The 25,881-nt window shown below is 39.3% G+C and overlaps 1 protein-coding gene across 1 annotated transcript in view; it reads right to left on the bottom strand.

The window, feature by feature from the left end:
- Positions 1-4,301: 4,301 nt before the first annotated feature.
- PIK3R4 (phosphoinositide-3-kinase regulatory subunit 4) overlaps positions 4,302-25,881 on the bottom strand; it is a 28,128-nt gene continuing 6,548 nt past the window's right edge. The window contains exons 6-20 of the mRNA XM_063325290.1: positions 24,520-24,741; positions 21,779-21,952; positions 20,466-20,611; positions 18,218-18,421; positions 16,825-17,026; positions 15,056-15,255; positions 13,850-14,060; positions 11,731-11,896; positions 10,784-10,948; positions 9,391-9,602; positions 8,992-9,123; positions 7,491-7,591; positions 6,392-6,480; positions 5,849-5,957; positions 4,302-4,927 (exon numbers count right to left, since the gene is read on the bottom strand). Of these exons, the coding sequence (XP_063181360.1) occupies positions 4,757-4,927; positions 5,849-5,957; positions 6,392-6,480; positions 7,491-7,591; positions 8,992-9,123; positions 9,391-9,602; positions 10,784-10,948; positions 11,731-11,896; positions 13,850-14,060; positions 15,056-15,255; positions 16,825-17,026; positions 18,218-18,421; positions 20,466-20,611; positions 21,779-21,952; positions 24,520-24,741 (2,504 nt within the window). The 3' untranslated portion in view covers positions 4,302-4,756. The remainder of the gene's footprint in view (positions 4,928-5,848; positions 5,958-6,391; positions 6,481-7,490; positions 7,592-8,991; positions 9,124-9,390; positions 9,603-10,783; positions 10,949-11,730; positions 11,897-13,849; positions 14,061-15,055; positions 15,256-16,824; positions 17,027-18,217; positions 18,422-20,465; positions 20,612-21,778; positions 21,953-24,519; positions 24,742-25,881) is intronic.

Here is a 25,881-nt window from a genome sequence, read left to right on the forward strand (position 1 = left end):
AAAAGAACAATGTATCACACCATTTTAAAGCAAAAAAAAAAACCAAAACCACAAATTGGCATGGTCTTTCTGACCAGCCCACAAGCTCCTTATGTCCATGGGTTGTACGCATATCTGTTCATGCTTTAAGTTATGAATTTCCTGAGTCCTTCGTGCTTGCTGAGAAGGTGACGCCAGCACTACTTGTGAATTTGATTTCCTGTGGCTGGTTTGTAGTGACTGCTTCACTCTAGCATAGTTTTTGAGAACACATTCACAAAACACAATGCAGCATAAAATGCTCATTTTTCTCCAAACGATACAGCAAAAACAATAGGTGTCCCAGCATAGTCTTTCTTGTACTGTGATACACTGACGTGCATGGACTTTTGTGGCACACGTTACTTTTCAGTGTGAGGAGTGAAGTGGATTTTTGCATGAGGGAAAAGCGTCATTGGGTGCCAGGGGCTTTTTCTTGCTCTCAATCTTTTTATGGCTTAAGATATAACGGCCTTTTCCTGCTTCAGTCTTAGATAAAAATTTTGGCTTGTGCTAGTTAATACAAAGCTATACATTTATGCATGTTACCTTTTTATTGTAAAGTTGTATTTTATTGTAAAATTCATTAATTTAAAAAGTGTTCTGTCTCCCTAGGCAATCCCCTTTTCATTCTGCCCTGTACATTTCACTCAGCTGACATTTAGAAATAGATTCTTTCAAAATTTGCTTTTACAAACTATCCAGGAGAGTTCCCTGATTTTACACATTGTCTTTATTTCTGTTTTCACCTCTGTTACTCTTTTTTTCTTGGTTTTATTTCATTTTTCAGAAACTAAGGCACTCTTACAATTTTTGTTTGAGCAGTCATTCTTTTAAAACGGTGCACCAGCAAGATATCAAAAGAAGGATTTTTTTAATGTTGTTTGAAATATGTCTTTGCTCATGTATCCCAAAATTGCAAGGAGTAATAAAAACAGGTTTGTCCAAACCTGGTTAGTAATAAACTCAAGGGAGTAAAGAATTGAAGATGGAACTGCGTTCTCGTGGCTGCTGCTGGCAATAAAACAGACGCTTAGGGCCCGACTTTCATTCCCAACATTTTTCTAAGCATTTTGCCCTCTTTGGTACAAGCACAGCTTTCACTGAGATCATACAAACCATGTCAGAAGTGGACCCTCTATACCGCATCTCACTGGCAGATCTGATATTTACACAGAACTGCCAAGGTAAATCTCATCTTGAAGAGATTAGTGGGAAACACAAGCTCATATTTTGAATTAAAAATTTTGACAATCTGAAGACAATAAAAGATGATCGAGTCCTTGCCAGCACCACCCCTGAACATGGTAAGTTCTACAATTTACTGGACCTCGTCTTCATCGGTGTATTTATGAATTCATTTCAGATTCAATGGTCAGTATTTTAATGAGGTAAATAATTAAATGTGTTTTGTTCTCGCAATGGCACCTTTTCACACTGTGTGCATGGATGAAGTGCATTCCATTTGCAGTTTAGCCCATCTGACCCAACTGCCTTCAAAGATGTAATATTCTCCTTACGACCATCTGCAACAGTAACATCGACCATTCTTGATTTGGAGATTGAGAGCAAAATTATGTCTGTAGCACAGATTGCTTGCATAATTCTCAGTTCTTTGTCTCCCCTGTGATTTTGAGCCATACTCTTCTCGTCTTCTTTCCATAAATCCTTGAAAGACCATTTTCTTTGGCAGTCCCTTTCTTTTCTATGTACCTAAGATTATTGAATTCTTTCATCTTTATTATGCCAGCAAAGTCTCTTGTGATATAGTCTCTTCCCAAGAGACTATACTTAGTCTCTCTTACCTAATCACTTCTAGGTAATACCCTTGGAATATATTGTAATAACGTTCCATTTCAGGTTCTTCTAGTCTCTGATTCTCTCCTTCAAAACCTAGTTTTTACAGATATATGTAGATGGTGGTTTTATGCATAATTATCTCCTTCAAAGCTGGCCCTTTGAGGAAATCAATGAGCAATGGAAATCAGAAGGTGAGGAGACAGGTTTAATTTCAGTCATTACCCCTACCCTGCAATTTAGAGTACGAGAACCATAATGGTGTCAGCTGAAATAGAAGAGATTCTTGGAGACTGCAATCAGCACAACCTCATCACAGTGGAGGATGAAAACCTATGGTTTTTAACATTTTAGTTTTCCCCCTCCTTGGTGGAGAGGAAAATCTGGACCGTTATTTCCATGGGTAGGAACAGAACTTTTGCTTCTTCTTTCAGACTTGTTGCCAGCTTTACTTCACTTGCAGTGCTAATGGTTTTCCCTCTCTTCCAGAATCAATGGCACCTGGCTGCCTTACCGCAGCTGGTCTAATTTTGACAAGAAATAAATTAGCTGAGCAAAGCTACTGCTTTGCTTTCCCTATGGTCCTGATGAGAATTTAAAATTGGAACTTAAAGTTGAAACCCCCCCACGAGAGTTTAAAGTTGAAGGCAAGGGGATTTGTGATCCTGGCTGGACTTTTAAAATCTCAGGATAGTCAGGTAATTCGTAACAGTCTTCTTAACGTTGAAACACTTGTTTTGATGGAAAACTAAATTCCATCCAGGAAGCTGTTTAAATAAAAATATATTTTTCCTCTTCCATTGTACAGAAACCCGTGCACACAAATATTATTTTTTTTTTCCACAGGCCACCCCTGTTAGAAAATTCATGCTAGAGTTATTGCAAAATCACAGCTTTAATTTTCAACATGCCATTTTTGTATATAGCAGTTTTGTGACTAATAGCCCTTAATGGATTCTTTTTTTGCTCTGAATTTAAGTATTATTTTAATAGCCCAAAGCTTCATCACTTAGTTACATGCTTTATGAAATAGTACCTTCCTTATGAAATAGTACCTATCTCATCTTTTGATGCTTTATAGTTCTCGCATCAGCAGAGCAAGCAAATAGTTATTGCCTATTCAATTTTCCCTGTGTCATTGCTTATTTACAGATCTCTGTCATCTCTGTCTTCGGGTCTCTATTTTCCAGATGCAGACTTCTAGTCTAGTTAATTATTCATTATATGGAACCATTCTTTACCCATAATAGGCTTTTTTTGTGCCTCTCATTATATGTATTTTCATTATTAGGGGGAAGTACCACACACATTATTCACAGTAAGAGGGCATCATGGATTTGTTCACTGGTGTATTATTGTATTCTTTCTCTGATAATTCCTAGCATTCATTTTAACTTGTGGATCGATACTGAACTCTGAGTTAAAGTTCTCATAGGACTGTCTGTTATAACTCCAACACTTTTTCCCTGAATAGGACTAAGCTATTCAGGACTGCTCATTATAAACACAAAGGTAAGACTGGGCTGTGTTTACCATGTGCACCACTTTTACCTGCAAAGGATTTCATTGAACTCATGAAAATGAAATGATAATGAAATCATGAAATCCTTCTGTAACATTTTTACAGTCAGTTTTCGTTCCTACTGTCCCAAGTAACTTCCTGTCTTCAGCCACTTTGGGAACATCACTGTTCCCTTCCCAAATCCACGTGTGTCTCTACTGATAGCTTTCCTCCACTAGGAAAACTGATCTATCCCTAATATCACTTACTGTATTCTAACTAGTATTAAATAATATTTAATTTAATAGCCATATTGAACAATGTTAATCTGTTAGAAGATTTTAATATCAGGTGACAACACTAATTATTTTTGGAAGGCTTTCATTAGAGAACTCGTCAAAATCCTTCTGTCAGACCTGTATTGTTCACATGGCTAGCGATTCTTTCAAAGATAGGCTTATAATAAAAGACCACCTTGTTATCACCTGGTTTTAGGGCTAAATAACCTTCTGTCCCTGTAAAGCGGAACCTGGAAATGCAGGTAAGGAATAAGTTGCCTCATAGGAAAAAGCTTAAGACAGGGAGACCGAAAAGGATTTGGAAATCTGAAAATCTGGGTCAGACAATGGAAGAGTGGTGAGAAAGTTTACTACCCCTGTCTGACCTCCAGAACTGCCTCTCACATGAACACTGCATGCTGAAAACATGCTTCCTGCTGAAAGCTTGTGTATTGGCTATCTCTGATATCCATACTCATTGACAGAACACCATCCTGGTGGCGCTGCCTTAGCTTCCCAGGACAAGAGCTTAGCTTTAGACTCAAGTTCCAAGCAAGCCGGATGAAGGCACAAAGTACAGTTGAGGATCTGACACAAGGTTAAGCTGATCTCAAACTACAATTAACAGCCCAAAGGCTCTGGCAGCAGAGACTACAGAATCACTGCAGAGGAACAAAGGATATCAAGAAACGCAAGTACCAAACAGGGAAGCTCAAGTGGACTTTATTATAATTAGAATGTACAGGGACATTAGTGCACTGGTTCTTATTTCATTTCTCAGACTCGACATAGGAGCAGTCAGGCACTGAAGTACGTGTACCAGCTCTTTGCTTTTTGCACATTTAGAATGTGTAATGTGGGACGTCTTTAAATCGTTTTCTGAAAGATCCTTGAAGAATAATGTAGTCAAAACCAGGCTAAATGATTTCTTCATAGACTGCTGGGTATTTCAAGGGAATGCTATAGATACCAAACATCTTGAATAAAAGAAGTGATTAAGAAGTGCTAACAGGGTGGTAGGATACAGATAACTGATTTTATCATCACCGTTATACTATTTAAAGTCCATTCTATTCCATGATCTGGAAACAGTCCTTGAAAACTTCATTATAACACTATTTCTTTATTACAAATATTTACATACTATATATTAGTACAACTTTTATTTCCACACTTTAACGATTCCATCCCTGGATGCGGTTACTATAAACCCTTGCGTGGTCTGGAAAGTTGCGATATCTGTGATAATATCATGATGACCGACAGGAAGAGACTCTGGACCCTTGCGAGGGGTCTCATCTGTGGGCCCCAGTTTTTGCTTGTTTTGAATTTCCTGTACAAAAACAAAGAAAGAAATACTATTTACAGAAAGGTGAGCATTTGCAAGAGGGAACTGTCACGCATATTAGGCTGTCAGTGTAAAAAGACCAAAAAAAGCTCTTAAAAACAAACAAACAAAAAACCCCACCCAAACACAAAACCTCCCACCCTTTGATAGTTTTCTTAGGATTACTCCATGGTTCATTCCTTTTCATCATACACAACCTAAGTCTTAATCTGAATTGATGTGATAGCTCTCCAATTAGGGAAAGAATGGTTTTTTTACTCATATTTATTTCAATTACACTAACTACAAAGATTTGATATTCCTATAGGGAAAATAAAAAGCTAGAGCGACACATACATCTTAGCTTCCCAAAGGTTTTATGAAAACTGGTTCAATAGCATGAAAGTAATTGTTTAAGAACTTCAGATGAAACACTAAAATATCACAGTGCATAGGTAGATCCTCACTGCATTTTTTTTTCAGTCACCTCTGAAGTAGCATTCATTCAATTGAACTGAAACAAAACATTGTGCTATTCAACAACTAGCAACGCTGCCGGTTCCAAAAGTCACTCTGAAGGATGTCATAAAAACTGCAGAGTTCTGCTACCACATTATTTCGGTGCCAATACATCTCACATTGCCTTGCTTGCTAAGATCCTACACAAAAGACATTGCAAAGACTGATCAAAGCCAAGAGTGTTAAAACCCTGGATTTCAGTATGCCAAAAGAAACATATGAGTCTGGCTTCTGTTTTTTTTTCTTTTAAAATAATTTCTTCCTAACTGCCTGAAAATGCAACTCACTCACCATCCATAAAAGGTAAGAGAGACACAATTATAATTGAAGCTATCAAGGAATTAATATAACCCATGGGGCCTATAGAAGGCAAGCAGAATAAGTTGTCTATCAAACAAAGCAGAATACCTGAACCACCTCCGTGCCCTCAATTATCTTCCTGTAGTAGGAAACAGATGGGCAATTAGAACTTCCGGCAACAACATATGATCTCTCAGGGTAGGCTAGATCCCAAAACCTACACACAAAGAAACAAAATCAAGCTGAGATGTTCCATTTTATCTGCTTAATACAGCTGTTTAAAAGCTGTCTTGCTCTTACGACGAAAATGAGTGGGCACAAATGCTATATGCTTTCTACACTTAGTGGAAGAGAGCGATGCAGAGAAATGAACATTCATATCAAGCTTGCACAAGAGTTATTGTTTTGTTTTTCATCATGCAGCCTATCAATAATTTAAAGAACGGTAGAAGTGTTTCAGAGAAATGACAAGTTTTGCACTACTTTTGCTAAGAACAGTTCTCTCAGCTCACTGACGCTTACCGATGAACACATCTTGAGCATTATTGTTTTGACTTCTTGGAGCTTACTTAGGCAAAGCTTGGCAAAATTTAGTACACCAGCAGGGGGGGAGGGGAGGGTGTCAAACAAAAAAGTTGTTAGTTTTATTACCTTATTTTCATGTCTGAGCCTGCTGTCAGTAGTATGGGATTACCCGATGCTGGACTACAATATATTCCATGGATGCTGTGAGGAGAAGGCTAGTAGGGAAAAGGGATATATAAAAATAAGTTATCACCAACAGCTGTTGCCATGCTTCAGAAAAGGAATGCATTCTTTACCACATTCATCCACTCAATTTTCAAATCTTTCTGACAAATGCCAAGTTACTTGAATGGGCCACATCTTAAGCTAAATTGCTTCCTTACATTTCACAGAGCAATGCAACAGATTTAACTCTCCATAATGCTTTTCGGGAATCTTGGAAGTTACATTCTCAATGATAGCAAATGAGAGAGATTAAGAATCAGGTAGGCCAATCATGCCAAAAAGCATGATTTATGCTATGGAGGCATTAGGGGGCAGACACAGAACAAAAAACTAGCTTGAAACCTTGTGTGCAACGTGTGTGATCAAAATTAACTCAACCTGCAATCTTTGTAGCATGTACAAATTCAAGTTTAGATAGATTCCAGATCTGCATTTCCAACCTTTACAAAAGTGGCTGTGGTTATTTTTGTGCACGTATTTATGTTCTAAGAATGATATCCCAGATTGCTCCTTCCCCAATTAACTCCCTGAAGAAGAGCAACTTCATGCTTTAGACCAGCAGTTAAGTGTAGTAGTGGCACTGTATTACAGAAAGAATGTGCAAAAGAGCAGATACTTACAGAATTATACACAATCCCAAAACCAGCAAGTAAGTACAAGATGCCACACCATGAATTTTGCCTTTGCCCTAATCTTTACAGGCTTGACCAGCTCATTGGTTTTCTAAGCAGATGACTGGATATAACAAGCGAGCGTTACAAGTACATTCCACAGATAGTGGAAGATACCGATGAAGATTCAGGTTACACTGCTGTTTTACAAAGGCAATTTGATTTTGACAGCAAAACAATTATGGTGCCAAAATAAATCCCAGGGCAAGCTCCTGGTGCCAAACTGGCATGGCCACGCAGACAGGCAGCGGCAGTGATGCACAGCATGGAGTCTGAGGTTGTTGCAGCCCCCACCACACAACAGAAACTGGAAGAGAAAGAGACCAGACCTGCAGTTCTGAAAGAGGCGGTGCACTGCTGGCCCACAAAGTGAAGCGTCGATCACCAGTTTCCATATCCCACATGGAGACTTCATTATTGCCTTGAACAGCTACAGGAAAGATATTGCCAATGTAAAAAAAAAAAAAAAAAAAACAACATAAAAAAGGTCGGTTGGCTCTTCACTACCTGTTCTACTGACATGACATAGAGGGTATGACATAGAGACACGTTCCACTTGCTCTCTGCAGCATTTGTGTTAGTCTTGCTTTAGAAGTAAAGCCATGCGTGTGTTTTGTTTTATTTACAGCTTGGAAGCAGCTTCACTATAGTTAAAAGTGCCTAATTTAAGAGAGTTTAAATGAAACCTGCTTTAATTTACAGTCATTTTAGAAAGGTATTAAACCCTCACTTTCCTCCCCAGATAACTTCTCATCCTGGTTTGAGAAGGATGGATGGTCTGCTCAGCAGGGACTTTGGTGATTACTCCTGGGCATGTAAGACAGCAATCCAAAGTTAGAGAGTACAGTAGCTACGGTGATGTTCCACACCCATGTTTAGAGGGGACAGGCAAAGAATTTTGTTCAAGGGACTGTTTACATGCCTGGCAGCAACCTAGCAGGCAATGACTTTTTAATAATATTCCAAAGTGATGAACTTGGTCACTCATTTATTCTTTAGCAGGGAGGAAACAAACTAGAAAGCACAGAAAAGTTTGCGTTACTTGTATGGTTTTTTTCCTACAAGTTTGTTTTATCTCCCAGGATGGTTAATAACTAAAATAAGAAATGAAGCCTAAGAAGCAAGTAAAATGTGAAACTCAAATTACTCTCATTTTACAGCAACTTTATCAATTTTGCTGTTGTAGGATTAGTTTAAGCTACTTGTCCATTTCAGGATGTGTTTCCGACACAAACATTTAAAGGTGCTACATGCAGTGAGGATGAAGCAGCTGTGAGCATACCAGATGAGGGATCTTGGGAGATTTTCAAAAGCTCTAACCCGTGACAAAGCTGTGTTAGATTCAAGTGGGAATGGGACAACCTTTCAGTTTCTGCTCTTCAGAGGCACTGAAGGCAGTGGGAGAAATCCCATCAACTTCAATGTATGTCATGAGTTTGGGCTATATCTTTTATAACTTTTTGTCCTTAAAAAGTGATGTGGCTGGCAGCACGCAGGGAGGAACTCTCATGAGAGTTGTAACACTCAGAAGATGAGAACTGTAAAGGCTGTCTGTTATTTTCATAATGGCTTAAAACTACTTTTTTTTTTCCACCTCCTCTCTCGTTCACTTTTTTAATTTCAAAGAGAGCCAAGAAGATCACAGTGTCAGAAAACAAGTATGAACCTTCCCTTTTCCCTCTCCCCAAGCAAAGCACAAGAAAAACTACAAGGAAGAAAAAAAAAAAACAACACCCCAGCTCCCCCCAGGGCTTGAAGCAGAAGCTGAAACAGAAGCTCCTTTAATCACAACCTCTGGCAACTGTGAGGTAAGTTTAAGACATCTTTTACCTGCAATTACCCAGGACTGATAAACAGGATGCATGAGCAGGCGTCTGATTCGGGCCTTGGAGGGATGAGAATGGCTGGAGATGGGTAACTGAAACCTCATGTCCCAGCACGCCATGGTACCATTGCTTGTTCCTGGTGAGAGAAAGCTCCCCGTAGTCAGAGGGATAAATAGATGGGCTTTTGCCCATATCCCTGTGCTCTGTTCCTAGGGAGATGGACTTCAGCCTGAAGTACTTAGAGAGCAGAATACTTCCACAAATAGATCAGGAGGTATTTCTCTCCTCTTGTTTGAGAACAGCATATTCTAGTAAAATCAGATCAAGCAAAAGCTTGAGCTATAGTTATTGTAACAGAAAACCAGAAGCAGGGGGGTAAAGCTAAGAAGAAATACAGGCTTACCAATACACAGCCAGCATTGGTGTATGTCCACAGCAAATGAAGTTATGAGGCCTAACTTCAAATCATGTTTCAGTGTCCAAGCGTTGCTGCTGGATCGCAAATCCCATCCAACCAGAGATCCATTAACTGTGCCGTAAGCCAGTACTGACTGGGCTCCTGAATTGAAGTGATGCATATCTACCACACAGCCATCATCCTTCAGATCCAAGGACCTGGGTTAAAAACAATAAACTAATTTAGAAACAGATATGACTCCCTCTAAGTTTAAGACTCCTTCCAATAGCTAATGCTGAGGAGCATTTTCCTCTTCATCTCACTTCTCATGGCATCTGCTGGTGAGAAAGAAACAACTTTCCGATTTTAGTATAACAGATGCTTACGGTCTCTCATCTCTCTGCCAATAGGACCTGCAAGTCTTCTAAAGGCTAGTAAAATGCTGTCAGCAGCTCTTTGCAAACAAACATAGCTCTGTGCTCTGGGTCTCCCAGTGTGTTTGATACTTCCCTCCCATTCATGCTCCACATTTATCAGATATTGATCTACCCAGAGTTTATGGGCAGGAACACCCCTCTCCATGTTATACTGCCAGCATATTCGGTCACTTACTGGCTGTGCAAACGGACACCTTCTTCAGGCACAAATGCAGTGTATACCAAAAGGAAAAGTCTGGTTTGTAGTTTCCATCTCCATTAAATTTGCCTTATTTAATTTCTGAATTTGGGATTAAGTAAGAAAGGACATTTGAGACAGATACCTTACTTTTACTTTAGACAGAAAAGAGGTCTTTGAGGTGGCTGCTAGCTTTGCTGGGGCCTGGACACATCCCTCACTCAAGCTAGAAGATTAAGCTGTTGAATCAGTGACAAATTTAAAAAAGCTGCTCATATGGAGATAGGTAAGAAAGAGCTAAACCGTCCCCAAATACTCCCCTAAATAGTATCCCAACCCCCATATCTTTGCCACCTTACTCCAAGCCTGGGAGGAAAGAATTGTGGGCCCAAGGACAAATCAGATGTAAATGTTTATCTAATGACCTGTAAAAAACCCTCCAAAATTATAAGTATTAACATCATAACAGAGGAGGTAAGAAACTACTGATCCCAGTGCGTAAATAAAAAATAAAAAAAAAAAAAAAAAAAAAAGAACTGGTCAGACTGCCTGTTTCAAGTCCAGTGACAGAGGAGGCACCAATAACTTAGAGCTATGAATTCTCAGCCCTGCACGGTTGCCTTTCAACCCTTCTTTATGAAGCAGGGTAAGATCATGGGTTACAGCCTTCCAGTACAGCCTGGGCTCAGACAGCAGAAAGCCTAGAGCAAATCAAGGGATCTAATCAAGAAATATACTAACAGCTTGAGCTCTGCAGTGAGATTTAACTGCTCTAAGTACATACCTGCTTTGTATCGGATGAATTTTAGGAGATTTAGGGAGCTTCGAAGCTTCAATACCAAGAAGCTGGATGGCACCATTATCCGAAGCTATAGCCAAGTAATGTGAGCCTTGGCAGAATGTAAGTGTCTTTACATGTCCTCCAATCCGAGAGTATGTCAAAATTGATCTAAACAGTAGAGAGAGGGGGACAGGAAAATAAAAAAGGAACTTTTTTGTGGCACATTAAAAAAAAGAAAATTACTTCTCTCGAACACCTACTTAAAACCAATGACTCTTGAGAGAGCTCTCAAAATAACATTCTCTAACTGTTCCAAAATCAGAAAGCAACATAGCCTAAGTTGCCTCTGCAAGCTTAATTTTGAGCCTCCAGGTTATGACAGTCTGCAACTGCAGATGCACATGTTTGACTACCATTAAAATAAAAGTTTAACCTAGATCTGTATCAAAGTAGCATACTGTAGTTACTGTTATTTAACTGACACTGCAGTCTGCTACATCTTTTTCAAAATATTTTGAGACAGACATCCTTTTCTCCCAAAGATCTCTCTCTCACAGCCCCATACCACCCATGTTTCAACCAGCAATACAGCTTTCCTGCAACAAGTATCAGTGGATGACACAGTTAAGCATAAAGCTAATTTATTCCAAAAACCTCAGATGGCTTTAAACAGCAGCACCAGAATTTATGTCTGTATAGAAATGAAATCAAAAAGCCTGTAATTACTACAACTGTGAAGCAGTCCCTCTGCATTTGCTAGCAATTTTTTTATTTTATTAACTAATTGAAACAGCAATCTCATTTGCTAGTTGCATGCAAAGAAGAACACCAGTACATTTCATCATTGAAACCTCCAGCACACCCACAAGTAATTCTTATTTTGCTCCCTGCTCTAATTTATTTTGCACTCTAAAACAGCAGCCCCAAAATCCTATGAGTTTTAAATCTACCTGGTTGTAGTGGTTTTTCCTTCCATTTTTTGGCTGTTCCAGATTTTCACTGTGCCATCATTTGAGCAAGTGGCAAAAATGGAGTGTTCATCAGAGACCCGGATGCGGTTCACCGCAGACTTGTGTTCATGAAGGTGAGCTACCAACAATCCTTTGGGACGCCATCCTGCAAGGGAAAACAAAACCATGAAATCTGGTGCTGATTACACCTTAATGGAAACATGAAAATCCCACTGATCCCATTCACTAACAAATATATCAGGATACAGTCATTACAGCCGCAAAGCACAGAAGGCACTGAAAACATGGAGCTAACACATTTTATATATTACAGGCTAAAGCCTATTTGCTCAATTCTAAACTAAACCCTACTGGTAGATCTGAGTAAGAGTTTTCTTTTAGATGAGTTCCATGTATGTTTGGTGAAGTTACAAAGAGCCCTTTTTCATAGGCTTTGTAGAAATACTAGTGCACAGTTCCCCAGCCTCTGCAGATTGCTGTGCTGCAAGTGGCAATCCCATAAATGCCCAAAATGCACACAATGAGCAACACATTTGAACAGATTTAAGTTCCTGGGTTGTCCGTAGAGTGCAAGTGACAGGCTCAGTGTTGCACTACATGCTACATTGCCAGCCTTATGTACCTAATAAAATGAAACAACAGCTCTTCTAAATCCCATAGAAAATTTATTCCAGAACTTCAAAAATAAATGAGGAGTTCAGCTGCCACGCGATAACTCTTGCCAAGAAATTGCCAACATTTGTGTGATATGTTTCCTCCTCTGAAATAAGCAATGCAGAAGTATCTGGCTGCACTTCTAACATGCATCTGCTATAGTGGAGGATTAACAGCAGATTAAGATAATGAAGAACAGACCACAGCAAATTTTAGAATAAGACACAAATTTTAAATATGAACGTTTTCCTGGCACTCACTCAGTTGTGTGTCAGAGCAGTCAGCTGCTTGTATTGGGACATGTTATTTCATAGGTTGTAAAACTGTCCTCAGAAGACAAACACAAGGCTTAGGCAAGCTCAGTCCAAGTTAGCTATGTTCAAACACTGTCTGATTGGACCATTTTCCTGATGATTTTCTATTACTTCCCTTAAATTGGTATGACAGCTGTATATGCCCAGGCGTGTGCATTTATGCTAGATTTACCAAAAGACTTTACCGTCACCACGTTGATTACTGCAAGCCCGGCTGGTACAGATTCTGCTCCCAACATCTGGAGTTTAAGCACATGAACTACCATTAGTAGAGGAGAGTCAGGAATCTCCACGAGATACCCAGCAACAAGTGCATGAAGTGGAGAACACCATCAGAAAATGCTGAGAACTAATCTGGGTCAATCCCAGTCTCAATTTAGAGCTTCAAAATTGGAATTGGGGCCATAGGAAGGTGATTGTGATTTAAAACCACATGTTTTCTGCCAAAGCCCTAATTAGCAAAACCTGGGCATTGCTTCTTTCTGGTAAAGAAAAGGGAACAAGAGGTAAAAATGTCTCTCCTTCCCCTCTGAAAACAACAGTGTAGTATGGGAACATACACCTTCTCTTTGTGTTGCTGTCACCACTGCTGGTGGGGACAGGCTCCTTTGTAAACAAGGGCAGCTCAAACAACCCACCCCAGTACGCACGCCACTGGGTAAGAAAACCTGGCCAAGAGGTTACAATACTGACAGGATGACTGAAAATCTGTAGCCACCCCAGGTAAAACACTCACATTTCTCACCTCCCAACACCGTGTTTCTCCCCTTGTTCAAACCAAGCTACAGGCTGTTCCAGGATGGCAACTTATCTGCCATATACTGGTTACAAACAACCCAGTTCAGAAGACTCACTGGAACAAGGTGCACAACCTGGACTTCAGACCAGCGGTTTGGGTCTATTACTGCAAAGGTAAAGAACTTGGTTCCAGACCTTCTTTCATAAGCCACGCAGATATTGTGCCAACTAGGCGTTCTACATAGTAGCCATGTTTCCTACATTAATAATTTCCTCTTTTCCTCATCTTTCGCATTTTTTCCTTGAGATGATGATGTTTTGACTCAAGTTATATATATATATATCTCTATCTTTTTTTTTTTGTATAATAACCTCGGTGGCCTGTGATTTACCTGGAGGTGGGGGCTTGCTCTCCCACTCAGCGTTCTCCATCATCTGTTTGGCCAGTCTCTCTGCGTTACACTGTTCGCGCTTCTGCTGGATCAGCTGCTGAAGTTCAGTTTTGCAAGTGGTGATGCGTAACTGGTGTGCAGATGGGGACGCTGTACTGCTCAGTACCTGTATGGTGGGTTTCCTGGGCTGAACAACTGTTCCATCAGATGCCTGTTAAGAGGTAAGCACTTAAAAATATATGCCTTACTTTCTACACACAGATAAATCCTGCTTTTAAGACTACTGGGTCACACTGAAGAAAAGGTGAAAAATCTTTTTTATTGAATCAATTAGCAATTAATTAGTGTTAAAAAAATATTCATGCTTGCATGAAAATAATTAAAAATAGTGAAAATTATTATTTATAGAAAAGCTTAACCATTCACTTATTCTACCCTGTTTGCCTAGACTGTTCTGTATTCTATTTGTTGAAACTGTAATGTGCTGTGCACGTGTCTCAATGTGACTATTACGGAAGCAGTTATTGCTCTCAAGACTGACTACAGGTTAGCTCTTGAACGATTATTTGTTTATATCGGGCTTTGAAAATAAAAGTGTGAAGTGTTTCCCTCTTAGTTCAGAGTGGACACTCATTAATGTCTGCTAGTAGACACTCATTAGCTAGCAGAAGTTAATCTCCAACTAGAAACAGAATAGAAAGAAGTGTTCAGAGTCAGGAGGTGCCTCTGCAGCCTGCAGGGCTCCCACCCATCCTTCTGTAGCCAGAACGAAGTATTACAGGTACAGGAAGTCTAAATGCAGCTATGATGTGATACACCAGTTCCAAGTCAAAATCATGACATCTCTTTTCTTCCTCACAACACATATCAGGGCATGCAACTTCAGGAAAAGTCTTTCCTGCCAAAACAGCTTACCTAATTATTGGCTAATCCATAAAGCCCCAATCTCTTCATGCAACGCATCTGTTTGTTAGTGAAGCTCTTCTGTTCAAGTGACTAAACTTACTTTTATCCTCTCTCAATCCCTATTTTAAAAATAAGAACTTGAAAGTCAGCTACTCTGCTGGAGAAGGCACCAGGGAATAGCACCAGTGTAAAATAACCTCCAAACAAAACAAGAATGTCACATCCCTATGGTCACAGCTGGCTTTAAAACAATTGAATAATTTCAGTTTAAGATGCAAAGACAGTATTTCTCAGCAATACCTGTGGGGAGGAAGACAAAGTGGTACAAATGCCAGCTGAAGACTCTGAACGAAGTGGTTTCCCAGCCTGGATGGCTTCAGGATCAGTAGTTTGCCCATGTCCTTTGGGTATTGGCTGGGAGACGTTAGTTGGTTCCAGGGACCCAAACATGCTTTTCCATTCTTCATTTACATTTGAATCTTGCTTTACATGTTTTCTAGCTATAAGCAATCAGGAGGGAAGAGAGGCAGGGAGAGAAAAAAAACCGCATAATCATGACAACATTCACTCAGGCTGGTCATTACTTTCAGACTACATGCGAGTTCAACGCTTACATGCCAATTTATTATTTACATAGTTAATAGAGAACAGCATCCTGCTAGGTTGTTTAAGCCAGCTGACAGGGATTTATGAGGCAAACAGAACACACATAGCAAGTGCTCTGTTTACACCTTCTTAATCCTACAGTTGATTCATGCAATAAATCACTCCAGCACAGGGAAATTTTGCATCTGGAAGGCTGCAGGATTAAACTCCAAACTCCACATGATAATTTTTTCTTATGACAGTTACTCCATTACTGGCATAAGACAGGGATAAACTTGTAGTAGCACAATATGCAAATCATTGTCAAATACCATCAGTTTTCCATTACAATTGCAACATCATCTGTAAGTTCAAGAATGTTATCTGTAAATAGGAAATTTATTTATTTTCAGCATTCCTCTGGCGTCACTTAAAACTGTAAAATGAAAACATGGGACAAATTACATTTGGACAAAGCCAGTGAAGAAGTTTAAGGCGTGAAGACTGTGCAGGTGACAGTTTTGGGTGAAGTCAATCAGTTCAAATACAGACCTCATATACTAACTTTTAAATCCCGTCCACTCCTGACTCCACAGGATGCAAAAAATTGAGAAGTCCTGTACTTGCGTACTTTCCTTTAAAATGATATGCAAAAATATTTGCAGTCTAGCGTGTTAATTCTGTAAATAAGATGGCAATAGCTACCTGGTTGGCAGATATTTCTGTAATTTTACAACTGAAAACACAGAACCTATCAGTGGTGTACGCAGCAGGGCCTTACAAGCTTGGCAGAGCAAAGAGGAAGCTCACTGTCTGGAAGAGAAGATTTTTGAGGATACAGAGAACTGGAAAAGAGTTAGCAGCAAGTGGATTTCAAAGCTGAACAGGGAAATATAAGAGGTTTTTCAAGATGAAAGAAAAGCAGGCAACAAAGTAAAACAGGTGTGGATGAGCAGCTGAAGAATCCTGAGGTCAAAAAGCATGTAGTTGGCGGGTGAGCAACAGCTGGCATTCCTCAGTGCCAGCCTGTTTCAGCTGGCACCTAGACACCTAGGTCTCAGTTTCCTCCAGGCCACCTGAAGAAAACATCCTGGATTTTCAGAGTTAAAGAGCTCATTACTTCTTGTAAGGAAACAGAGATAGCAGAAATGTAGCCTTCACAATTTACACTGTTACCATGGGCCATTAGAGCCCTGTTTTGTCACAATCAGCTAAACCTGTGCTTATTACTACAGCAAATGCAGTCAAACTAATTTAAATACTCCCAGGGGAAAAATATCCCCATCTTTCACTGATCCAGAGAGCATTCCAGCAACTTACATTTCAAATAGCAGCAGTAATTTTCTTATTGCAGACTCAGTGAAGTGGTGATAGTTATGTAGCCTGAATTACTGAGAACACTTGCTGAGTAAATTAAAGACTTAATTCTCTGACCCTGAAAGAAAGGCTGTACTTTATCTATACAGACCACAAAATATACCAACCACGTTTGTCATCAGGTTCCTGCTTTGTTTTAACAAGATCCACTTGTCTCCCAGTTATTCCCAGAGCTGACAAGTCAATCACCCCTTTCTGACTGCTGTCATGCAGGTGGCTCTGATCCACTATATTGGCTTTAGCTTTATTTGATTTTAACATAAAGTCTTTCAGTGCTAACAGTTTATCTTCTTCCTCCTCAGTCATCCCCTATAGAATAAAGGAAAATATATTATTATCTACTTTTGAACAAGAACAGGCATCAAGGCATGAAAATGTAAGAAGCAGTGAGATTAATGACTGGCTCAGAAGTGGAAGGAGAGAGCACATCCCCAGAATTCAAGACATCGGTCTATCACTCATACAAGACTTTGGGTAAGCTGCTGTAGTATAAGAATATCTTTCTTCCTCGGGAACAGGGCTAGGAATAGTGAAAGGCCAGAACTGCATTTAATATTGGATCACTGTCTGGTGCAGTCTGCTTTGTTGCCACTTAGGCCATGCTTACAGCCCACAAGCCATAGGAAAAAAAAGAAGAGAAGAGGAGGAAAAAAAAAAAGAGAGGAGGAAAAAAAAAAAAAGAGAGGAGGAAAAAAAAAAAGAGAGGAGGAAAAAAAAAAAGAGAGGAGGAAAAAAAAAAAGAGAGGAGGAAAAAAAAAAGAGAGGAGGAAAAAAAAAAGAGAGGAGGAAAAAAAAAGAGAGGAGGAAAAAAAAAAGAGAGGAGGAAAAAAAAAAGAGAGGAGGAAAAAAAAAAGAGAGGAGGAAAAAAAAAAGAGAGGAGGAAAAAAAAAAAGAGAGGAGGAAAAAAAAAAAGAGAGGAGGAAAAAAAAAAGAGAGGAGGAAAAAAAAAAAGAGAGGAGGAAAAAAAAAAAGAGAGGAGAAAAAAAAAAGAGAAACACCCCCCCACACACTCAGCTGCAGTCCTTCCTCTTCCCAATTCTCACTACTTTGTGTGGGTGATTCTTAGTATTCCCCTCTTCACACGCAAGCCTCAACACTTCCCAGTTCCCTTTGGCTTTTGCATTATTACTTGCATGTCTACCTCTTCACCAAATGCGTACTCTTCTCTCCAACACAATACATATTTTGTAACACTGATACTATCACAGACATGTCAGAAATCTTACACATAAAACTGAAGTAATTAAAAAGAGAATGTATTTGGGAAACCCAAACGTAGGGTTGACTTATTTCTGGCAGATCTTTTCAAAATCTTCCTTAACTTCTGAACTCTTTGTCCTACACACGTATACTGAAAACAATTAAGTTAATGGTTTGCAGGATCATAACCTCAGACTGGGAGTCCTTCAGAGCAGCAACTGCAAGGTCAGGGTCTGTGGAGACACACAGAGCCCAAGAATCTCAAGCCTGATTTTCAAAGTACAAATAAAAAACAATCACTTGTGAAAGTAGCTTCTTCAACAGCTGTGCAATGGCAGGGTCCTCCGGGGGTGGGCAGTCAGGGAGAGCACCATTCCTCTTCTTCTGACGCATCTGAAGGTGTCGGAAGAGGCTTGTGATATCCTTCGACCTTAAGACATAGTCAAATATGGAACGGCTGACAGGCTCTTTAAGCACACTTAGCAGGACTATTTCTTTATCTATCTGCAATTCAGAAAGAGAGACCAGTCAACATAGAGGAGGATGATATCCATATAAACATTGGGAAATCTCGCAGTAAAAGCGGTCATCTTATGTCTACAATGTTTGCACTTTTTTTTTTCTAGCCTGAAAGTCAGTAACTAGACAACTGCAAATACTCATACAAAAATCAATCTCTTCCTGTGAAGGCACGTTCAAAAAACCAGTTTACAGATAAGTCCTGAAGAGCTGCTTTCAAACTTAGAATAACAAGTCATGTAGGACTTAAAAATTATTGCACGATTCTGCCAATAATCTAGATTCAACTTCTCTCCTTTTGTGAAAATAGTATCTTTCCCCGTGTTGGTCATATCAGATTTTCTCCATTCTCTTTCTCTGTTCTCCCAGCAGGCTCAGAACATCAACTTGGCACTGCTGGATGGGATTAAAAATTCTACTACTACTACAATGATATTTCAAACTTTGTCCTACATTTACCCTATAAAAATAGGGTAAATGTCCTAGAAGAGTAAAACTAGAAGAGCTCTTCCTTCGTGTCAGTCAGATTACCGAGTTCCCTCCTATGTATACGAGGTAATAAGGATGCACAAGCATGTAATTAAGCAATACTCAAAAGCATATTGGGACATTAGCAAAACAGTCATAAGAAACTATTAAGGCATAATATAGAATCATTAACTTGGGCAGTCCTTATAAAGAATGTTCATTGCTATTAAAACAGAAAAAACCAAACAAGTTTCTATTCTCCCTGTGGCGATTCAGTGTCTGTGTCCAGAGAACATGTCTGGACAAAATGTCTCGTAGGCAATCCAGATTACTTGCAGCCCCAACATCCCTTTGAGTTTATACTTTTATTTTAGTATTTGATCTTTGCTGTTTCAAGAGTAGGTCTTAAGATGGTGGGGGGAAGGGCAAGCCATATTCATGAAATAGGCCCCCAGTTACAGTCCCTCAGTTAAACGGCCAAACCTAATTCAGCCCAAAATTATAGCATAAATGCTTATAGAGTTAGAATACTCAAAATAATTAATGGGAAATGGTGGGGTTAGGACCGCAATTTTTCCTTCACAACAGTGTCAGAAGACCTCATTCCTATAATGTGCTTCTCATAGCTGACTGTCTGCATGAAAAACAACTTCAAACTGAGGACTTCTTTATTACAGCACAACTCAATGTTACCCCCTTCTTGCTTACTGTATTTAGTGTTGCGTAGCAAAGAAAAGACTTATATACTCAAATGAAGCAGGAATTGAACCAGACAGAAATTTATCAATCAATCAATGCCTAAAACACAGCACAAGGTGCCTAGGGAGCTGTAAACAAGGAAGAACATAATTTTAGTGAAGTTACCACCTGCATGGTTTACAGGAAAACGTTAAAAACGTGATGCATTTGTCAACGCAAGTACGGCAACTGTTTCTTACCTATTTAAACACCCGAGAGATGCATTCTACAGGTCCTGAAGTTATATGCAAAGATGCCTATATGATCACATTACCAGCATTATGCAGGTCATTCCTTGACACGTGCTGTTATGAAATGACTTAACTCATTCACGCTGAGCACTCTGCCCTTACCCTTGGCAAAGCACTGAAATGCAGGACTAGCACTGCTGAAATTCCAAGCATGGGAATCGCTACTGCTCATGTTTTCAGAGTCCCACAGTCAAATGTGTTAGCAGGGCAGGGCTGGAATCCTCAGTCTTGTACGTGAAAGCACAGAACATAGAAACCTTCGTTTCACAGCCAATTTTTCATGCTTTTTACACTCCTATAAACTAGCGCAACATTGCACGAGTTTGATTGTAAACAAAGCAGAGAAGGGCTTGTTGATTTCAGTCTTTGTAAAATGTTCTGCAGTTTGCACCAAATTTGAGACAACAGTCTTTCAAACATGGAAGACAGTGGCCATTCTGTCAATGTCTGCCAGCAGAGATCAAAAAAACTGTATTGCCTCAATATTCTTATAGGAAGGACCATGGCCAAGACAGACTTAAGAATTATGACTAGTCAAAATACATTCACATTGATATCATTTGAAGTATTACCTGTATTATTGGTTGTGTGATAAAAGGATGGAGGTATGGCATTAGCTTGCAGTAGACATCAGCAATATTCAAATACTGTGCTACCACAGTGATAAATCCAACTGCACCGTAACGTATCCAAAGGTTAGGATGACACAGGAAAGGTGCTGAAAGAAAATCAGGCTGTTAAAATATATCATTCATATTAAAGAGAGGGAATCGTCCTCTATATGGCAGCCTGTGATGTCATTTCCTTCCCCTAGAATTACCCCCAAACTGAGCCTTCCCTCCTGCAGAGGACCGAGGTTAAAACACTCATCCTGAGAAAAATTATTTCATGGACATCACTGTGCCTGTGCTGCTTAGCTTCCTTGCTGTCGCCAAAAAGCATATTTTTCCTATTTATTAATTTCAATCCCTAATTTTGAACTCCAGATTTGCAAAGGAGACTAATCGAAAAATATTCTCAACCTTATTCTGAACAATTATGGAGAATCCTCATACTACTGATTTATTGTTCTGTTTTTAAGTAACTACTTCATTCCTTCCTTCTTCCCCTCTCTTCCTTGAATATTCACTACTTATATTGTAAGTTTATTAGGCTCAGAAGTCCATCTCAGTTATGTGGGTTTTAAGAACTCTTAATCAAAGGACGGTATCTAGTCATGAGGTATAATCACAGATCATCTGCCCCACATTCTGAGTGCGTTTGAAAAGCCATAACATTAGGAAGAAGCAGACTACATCTCAAAAGATCAGTTGGTATTTTCTTTTTCATAAACAGCTAGTTAAATCTTGGGCACGTCTAAATTAAACTGAGAAGCCTCATGAGGAAGGAGAGACCAACTCTGTACTCAAGGTTCTATTGAGTTAAATGGGGTTTTATGGTGTTAGAAATAGGATGAGAAAGGATCATGTATTGTCTGAAGGACTGGATTCCCCCCTTCCTCAATGGCTGATGGGTAAGAGTTTGCAAGTTATGTGCCTGATCAACTCCCAGGAGTAACCAGGACTTTCTCTTTATAGGAGGTGGGCATGAAGAACAAGGGAAGATCTTAAAGCAGAAAGTTTTTGGACTAAGTGTTGCTTGATGCTGTCCTATACAAAATCAGAGAAGATGCTTCCAACTTGTTCCACCAAAATTGTCATTTTAGAGTTCTAAGCACTAACACGGTCCAACCAGCAATAGTTCATTACCACAATTTTGTGTAGATTCTAAAACAGTACTCCAGGTTTGCATACTGGACAGCTAAGCTGACAGTGAAACTTTATGTAGTACTAAGATTTCTTTTCTTAACTAGGAAAACAAGGTATGCTCCAGAATTCCAACTTACCGATATCACAAGCAAACTCATAAATATGGGGCTTTTGCAAGAGCCCCAACTGGCACATACAAGTAAGAGCATTGAGGGCTTTATAAATGACAAATTCTTCAGCATCACTGAGACCTTGCTGAAGCAGAGGTTTCAATATCGATGAGCTTTGCCAGCCAACATAAGCAGCAACACCTGAAACATAAAAAGAACATATAAAAATCCAAAGTAGCACTTCCTTGCCTTTCCTCACCAAAGTTTAAAATTGTTGTCCCACAGAGACATCTCAAACCAGGTTATTAGTCAGTGGAAAAAAAGGAAGCTGCTCTCCATTCAAAGTTAGACCAATATTCTGAAAACTGTGTGATAAAAGCAGATCCCTGTGCCTGCAGAGGCCCTTCCAGATGCCAGGCGTAGATGTCAGCACACAGCTGGCCAGCAGAATTCTGAAACAGCAAGGCAAACCCAGGAGTGCTCCTAAGGCATGGGGATGCAGGACAAGTGAGCAATAATCACAGAATGCCTAGAGTTGGAAGGGACCTTAAAGATCATCTAGTTCCAACCCCCTGCCATGGGCAGGGACACCTCCCACTAGACCAGGCTCCTCAAAGCCCCATCCAGCCTGGCCTTGAACACTTCGATGTGTGTGACAGAACCTAAAGAAAGGTTCTGCAGGATTTTGTCTTTTAACTTGTAATATGAGTATTATTCAGACTCCTGAAAAGACTGAACTGCATACTGGATTCATTATCAGCAATGAAAGTCTACAACGTACATTCACTTAGCCACAAAAGAAAGAATCACCAGTCCAACTTTTAGAACAATCTTCTAAAACTCTTCCAGCCTGAAATGGCTGCAAGACTTGCCCTTTAGTTAACTAGTCTCAAATTATTTACCGCCATGAAGCCACCTTGACCATAGTTTCAAAAATAAATCCAATTTGAAAATATATTTCAAAATCTTAGAAAGAAGCCAAGACCAAAAGCAAAATGAAAGTAACTCCAAAAGCAAAATGAAAGTAACTCCTTTGAAGCTGCTGGACAAAAATACATCAACCGCATCGCCATAAAAGAAACTGCTTCCTTTCCCACGTGAAAACCAGCCACTGGCCACAGGAAACTGTCATCTGGAATTGCTTGTTTGGATTTCATAACCCATGGACAATAATTAATCTCTGGTAACAGTCAGGGAGATGGACCATGTTAGATTTCTGATCTTTCCTCTAGCTTTACACCCATCGAACTAACATTCCTTCCCACTAACAACTGGGCAAGTCCTCTGATCATTTTCAAGAGAAAAAAAATTAGTTTTTCATTGAATAGCTCAGGCTTATTGTTGCTATTGCCATATGTGGCACACAGCATAGACCATAACTGCCTCTGCTTCTAACCCAGTTATTTGAGATTGATAAATACCAGAAAATTGAACGTCTTCACATCAGAATCAAGATTAAACATAAAATAATTTTGTCACTTTTACTCTAATAAGGAAATAATCAATATACTTCCTCATGTATTAATGCTCAACTTTGCAACCAGTTGCTAGAAGGAAGAGAGGAAGAAGGGAAAAATAGCACAGGAAAGAGAAATTCCCTCAGTGCCACTATTACAGAAGGACACCTGCCCACAGCCACAGGCAGCAGCGCCTGCACATACTTACACGAGTTAGCTCAGTTTTTAAGACGTGCAAAAGCTTTAAGTAAATCAGTGTAAAACAAAAATATAAGTTTGAACTTTATCTGAATTCTTCTGTGAAGGTTTTGAACAGATACTGGGGGAGGAGGAGTTAAAAACATAGGTTACATATCTTGACTTTCACACTGAAGTGCTTCACATATCTCTACATGCTAGGGCACTGTGACCCGTGCTTTTGCTACCCCATTGCTCCTTTTAAGCAAATTCTGACAAGTTATTAGCATTGCATCTTGGAAGGATTTGCCAGTGCAGGATTTTGTGGCTTACAGTCATAATGGAACGCGTGCCTACCTTAATGGCCCTGCTGGACGTTTGATCATGCTCTTTTTATTTGCCATGCGCCTGACGTACCATTTTTCCCCCCAGGTAGTGCAATGGGAAAGTTTTCTTGACCCACAAACCTTGAGCGTTGGCTTTCAGCAATAGCCACATGCAATAATTTCCAACATATATGGACCATTAGCTATACTTAACACCTGATGTCGTCATTGGTAAGATTTTTAAAATTGTCATTAAGTTTTCCAAGTTGACAGGAATCTTTAAGTGAGATTTTAAGGCACTAAAAAAAATGTTTCAAATTATAATTTTAGCCTATATCAATACATAGTTTTCATCATATGAACAGGTCTACTGAAGTTAACGGGACCATGCACACACGTGAAGTGATGCATCTACTAGACAACTTGCAGAAATCTTTACTTGTCATAATTTAGCTTTTTGAGTTAGTGGCTTTAGCAAAGGCAAAAAAAACTATTAAAAAATATGTTAAAAAGAGGCATTTCAAGTTTATTCTTTATGTTAACCTAACCTAGATTTAAATGCCTCAGTCTCACTTGTATTAAGTATTCGGACTAAAAGAAAAATATATCTGTATTTACATTGTTTTGTCTTCACTCCCTAAAGAAACATTTACACCCAATCATTCAGCAAAAGTCTTTTCCTATAAATTATAGAAATCTTTATAAGAAAGGACTTTTATATGACTGTTAACAGTTTCCAGGACATGCAAAAATTAATTTATTTACATTATTATCTCTCTACTCTGTTTGGCTGAAACCAAACACTTACCAACAATGCTGTCAAAGAAAGCTCCTCGAAGATGCCAGTCATTCTTATCATTTAAGAAAGTGATCATATGAGATAGAAGAACATCGTTGGCTTTCTGACGTCCAAAAAAGACACAGAGACGTGTTATTCCATTTTCCATCAGCGTTTGTTTCACAATATTCTCCGGGTCACTTAGCAAAGTCACAACTTTCTGCTGGACCATTTCATGCAAGGCTTGCAACTCTGCAAGAGACGGCAGGATGAACATTTGGGTTGGAGAAACAATATGTGCAGGGGTACTACCTGCTGATAAAGGAGTTACACTGATAGGTCACGCTGAAGAACACCCAACTCAGTAAGATGGACAACGCAACAGAACCTCAACAATTCCAATAACTGGCTTATCAAAGACTTCAGACTAAGCAAGAGGTGGTGGCAAAGCCAAAATGTATAGAAATGTGAGACATTCTTACCAGACCAATACATTCTAAAACTGTCATAACTTCAACTAAGATGATCTAGCTCATATTTTATATATATATGAAATGCAGATGTGAAGAAGCATCAGAATGAGTCAGCAGCAATGTTACCACAGTAACAAAATGCTTCAAGGCAATTCTGGTTTGTTTATTTGACTATCAGTTTCAAAATTTGTGAACTGACAACAGATCAAGAGTATATTTTCAGTTAGGTATATAGATTAGCTTCACTAAGGATACAGAGAGGAATAAACGATACTTGAAAAAGCGAGCACTTCCAATTTCATTAAATATCAGCAGTTACCCTGACGATACCAACAAAAAAAATCTGAAGATGACCTTGCCCATGGCTTCTACTCGATGATGCAACTAAAAAAATATTTATATTAAATGGACTGGCTATTATTGAAAGCTGTACAAGGGAGGTTCTCAAACAAATAGCACAAAAATTTCAGCTATTGCTGTCCCAGCTTTAGCAGGGGTGATTACCATTTGCCTGCAGTCAGAAGACCAGCTAATTTGCTTTCTATCGTGACTCTGTCTATCAGTCACATGAAAAAGTTGCCTTCTGGGCTCAAACTTCTCATGCTTGCTTTCTAAGAGGGTAAAAAGAATAGAACTATTCAAACTTCTTTCTTCCTTGCGTTACTTCTTTCATCTCCAAGCTATTTTGAGAGGATAGGGGATGGTGTATCATAGAAATACAGCTCGTACGATGGGGCTTCCTCTCTCACTCCTCAGCAATTGAGCACCCCATGCCTTACGTGAAGGAACTTGAAGGGGATCTTTTATATTTGGTTTTGGAAGGATTGGTTTTGGTTTTTTTCCTAAAGTATAATCCTGCAACTAATTAAGAAGTAATTGAAACATGCCTTTTTCCCTACCAAATGGAGTATGTGTGGGA

The sequence above is a fragment of the Chroicocephalus ridibundus genome, chromosome 2 (assembly GCF_963924245.1).
Source record: "Chroicocephalus ridibundus chromosome 2, bChrRid1.1, whole genome shotgun sequence".
Classification (NCBI taxonomy): Eukaryota; Metazoa; Chordata; class Aves; order Charadriiformes; family Laridae; genus Chroicocephalus; species Chroicocephalus ridibundus.